This window comes from Propithecus coquereli, unplaced genomic scaffold, assembly GCF_000956105.1.
Source record: "Propithecus coquereli isolate 6110/MARCELLA unplaced genomic scaffold, Pcoq_1.0 Scaffold10, whole genome shotgun sequence".
Classification (NCBI taxonomy): Eukaryota; Metazoa; Chordata; class Mammalia; order Primates; family Indriidae; genus Propithecus; species Propithecus coquereli.
Genome location: NW_012133858.1, coordinates 4,885,030 through 4,888,910, shown reverse-complemented (window position 1 = coordinate 4,888,910; position 3,881 = coordinate 4,885,030). Strand labels below are relative to the sequence as shown.

Below are 3,881 nucleotides of genomic sequence, written 5' to 3'. Positions count from 1 at the left end.
AAAAAAAAATGTTTTTCTCTGATCACAGTCTGCAATTTGGGCTCCCACAATTGTTCAGTTCCTATCTCTCACTTCTCTCCAAGTCTCATGGCTTTAAATACCATTTTGAGGACTCTCAAATTTATATCTCCAGCCCACATTTCTTCCCTGAACCTCAGAGCCTAAAACCTAATTGTCTATTCAACCTCTCCACTTGGATGTCTAACAAGGATTTCAAACTAAAAAGGTAAAAAACAAAATTACTGACTTCCACGTTTAAAATTACTTCTTTTACAACTTAGTTCTTCCAAGTTGCTCACAATGTCTTTTATCTCACACTTCATATCTAATTTATCCACAAATCTTATGAGGTTCTACTTCTAAAATATGTCCAGCATTCAATCGGTTTTGATCACCTCAATTGCTACCACTCTGGCTCAAACCACTATCAACCATGGTCTGTATTACTGTAATAACTTCCTAATATCACGTTCCACCAATACCCATTTTCCTCTGGCTCCCTCTGTATAATCTCTGGGAGACCTAGGACTTTGTCTCTTTCATTTAATGCCGTGAATCCCAGTGCAACTTTGTACACGTTCCATGAATACTTGTTGGAATGAACACATAAATATTTCAGTATTCATGTAAGGAGATGCTTGGGTGTGTGAAAATTGACGGTAGGAGACTTTTAAAAATAAAGAAAACCCTGGAACAAAGCAATGAGTGGAAAGTGGGGTCAGCGGATTCCCTCACAGCAGACAGGCTTTCCACCTAAGCCAACATGCTATTTTTGGTCATCGTGGATATAAATCTGCTCCCTTACCCTGCACCTCACCCTCAGCTGACCGCCTCATCTAATCTCCCGTCCCGCCCACGCGACGGGCGAGCCCGAGCGGCTTCGGGAAGGAAGATGCACTAGAACACCCGTCCAGCACTCACGGACGACGTTGCATTTTAGGCCACAGGGGCTTCTCCACTGTAACAGTACCTTAAAATCAAAAGGCAGAGAAGAACCTCCAACCTGGGTACGGCTAACGAGCAAAGCCCACCCTGCGAAGGACCGGGGAAGCGAAGTCGGCGTCAATCGCCCTGATCCAAAATGGCAGGATACTCGGGTGGGTGTGTTTAAAGGTGAAGATAGGGCCATTGCAGAAGGAAGTACGAAAGCATAATTGTTTTGATCCAACATGGAGGCCGTGGTTATAGGAGAATGAATAGCCAGGGACGACGGAGCATCCAGCTGGCAGAAACACCGGGCCTGGCGAGCGTGGTCAAACAGCACATTGACCCAACTCAAGATGGCGCCGGAGGTCGCTACCCGAGCGCACAAGAGGCGGGGATTACCCTGATCCAAGATGGCAGCGGCTATTGAGAGGAGCCGAAGGACCGCAACGCCAGGAGCGTCTGCGCCCTCACCCAAGATGGCGGCCGCCGTGGGCGCTGTCCCCGGCTCCGCCCCGCGGCCCTGCCCCGCCTCTCCTTCGTCCCTCCCTCCGCCCCCTCGCCTGGCCGAGTCCGGCCGAGGTGCTCGCGCAGGCAGAGTGGGCTCCCGGCACTTGATATGGCGGCAGCGGCGGCTACTGCGGCAACCAAGGGGAATGGGGGCGGCGGTGGCCGGGCTGGGGCCGGCGAAGCCAGCGGCACGCGGAAGAAGAAGGGCCCGGGGCCTCTGGCCACGGCGTACCTGGTCATCTACAATGTAGTGATGACTGCGGGGTGAGGCTGGGGCGAGGGGCGGCGGGGAGCCAGCCTGGCCGGGAGGGAGCTCTGCGGCCCGCGGCGCGCAGTGCAGCCCAGCGGTAGGCGTCCGGGACCCGGCACCTGGGCGCTGCGGACGGCCGAGCGCGGAGCCGGCCAGGTACCCGCCTGCGAGCACACGCCTGCGCTGGGGGCCGAGCCAAGTTCCAGGGAGACGCTGGCTCGGGAGGGCCGTGGGAGAAAAGGTGGGCTGGCCACCGGGGCAGGTGTGGGGGCGGCATGCCGGGCCATCTGCGGCGCAGAGAACAACCCAGGCGGCCAGTCGCGAATGGTAAGCTGAGCAAACGGAGCTGTGGCTGCTGAGTGACCATTCGTTTAGGCGGCTGTTTTCAAAATCCAGGCTGCGCTTTAATCTGAAAGGTATCGGAAAAGCGTTCAAAGTTTTTGACCGGTGGCATGAGCAGAGCCATGCTTTAGATGAATTTAGACTTTTTAGGATGGGTTGGGGTGGGGAAGAAACTTGGGAGCAGAAGGCAGAGTTACTGGGGAGGGGAAGTATAGACTCTCGAAACAGGTTTTACCCATCTTGTGTCTCCCTCATTTCAGTCCATCCCTTATCACAGCGGGTTTTTAGTTCTTACAGTAGCTGTGTGACTTTCCATAAATCGTCTTATTGCTCTAGGCCTCCGTTTTTTCACCTATAAAACTAAAGAGTTGGGCTAGGTGATCTTGATGGTTCCTCCAGCTCTGCAATTCTTTATCCTGTGGTTTTGGTGAGGAGGATCACGATATCAGACTATTTGTTGTGTATTTTTTTTTATTTTATTAATATATAGATTTTTAGATACAGGGTCTTGCTTTGTCACCCAGGTTGGAGTACAGTGGTGCAATCATAGCTCACTGCAGCCTCAATCTCCTAGGCTCAAACAATCCTCCTGCCTCAGCCTCCTCAGTAGCTAAGAGGACAGATGGACACTGCCACACTTGGCTAATTTTTAAAAAATTTTGTGGAGAGGAGGTCTCACTATGTTGCCCCGTCTGGTCTCGAACTCCTGGCCTCAAGCAATCCTCCTACATCGGCCTCCCAAAGCTGGGATTATAGGCATTAGCCATTGTACCAGCCTGTTATGTATTTTTAAATTGTACTTATTTGTAAAAAAAATTTCCTTAACATTTTGTTATGAAGAATTTCAAACATACAGGAAAGTTGAAAGAATTTCAACTGGTTGTATAGCAGACATCCAGTTTTGTTTAAAGTAGGTTATAATACATTGTCAGGGTTCAAAATTCAAAATATACCCAAGAGCATGCAGTGAAAATCTTTCCCCTCAACCTTTCCCTTCTACCCCGATCCCTTCCATTGAGGCAACCAATTTTCTGTATGCTTAAGATGCTGTTACAAGCAAGTATGTATATACACTTCCCCTCTTTTTTTAAAAGCACAAATGCTAATGTATATTTACAGTTCAGCACCTTCCTTGTGTGTGTGTGTGTGTGTGTGTGTGTGTGCGAAAATAAATATATCCTGGGCAGATCATAGGCTTATTGCTAGAATTAGAAATGATAGGTGTTGAAACCTAGACTCAGAGAAGTTGTGACTTGCTTGAGATCACAGAACTTGTTAATAAAAGGAAGTTCTGGATCTAGAAATCATATCTCTTGACTCACAGGCCGGAGAAGAGGTATTACAGATACAAGTTTTCTTTATCACATAAATGGTCACATTGATTTTTAAAAGAGCACTCAGGAATCCATGTGTGTGTGCGTTTACATATAAAATTTTTGTCTTAGCAAGGGCATTGATGAGAGCATTGGATTGGAGAGGTATCTTCAGGCATGTTGATAAGAAGACGTCTGTTCCTGGGCCATGAATATACAGCATGGGGTAGAGGGTAAAGAGTGATGTCTTAAACCAGGAAGAGAAGTTGGGATTGTAAGAGCAAAGTAAGCTTTCTTCTAGGCTGCTAATGCTGGACCAGTTGCAGCATAAAGGAATAAATTTCTTCTTTTACAGACTCTTATTTGATGTCCTTGTATGATAGTTTTTAGAAATATTAATAACACAGACCACATATCCCTTTGACTAGTTGAGATTGTACATTTAGGTAAATCTATTACTGCCGTCCAAGAGACATTACCTTCATGATAAAGATCCATTTGTTTCACCATGGAACTTAACAAATTAAAAATTACAAGACCTG

At 47.7% G+C, this 3,881-nt stretch overlaps 1 protein-coding gene across 1 annotated transcript in view; it reads left to right on the top strand.

Moving 5' to 3' along the window:
* Positions 1-1,543: 1,543 nt before the first annotated feature.
* The window catches only part of HACD2 (3-hydroxyacyl-CoA dehydratase 2), a 98,778-nt gene continuing 96,440 nt past the window's right edge, over positions 1,544-3,881 (top strand). The window contains exons 1-2 of the mRNA XM_012639616.1: positions 1,544-1,698; positions 2,081-2,100. Coding sequence (XP_012495070.1) covers positions 1,544-1,698; positions 2,081-2,100 — 175 coding nt within the window. The remainder of the gene's footprint in view (positions 1,699-2,080; positions 2,101-3,881) is intronic.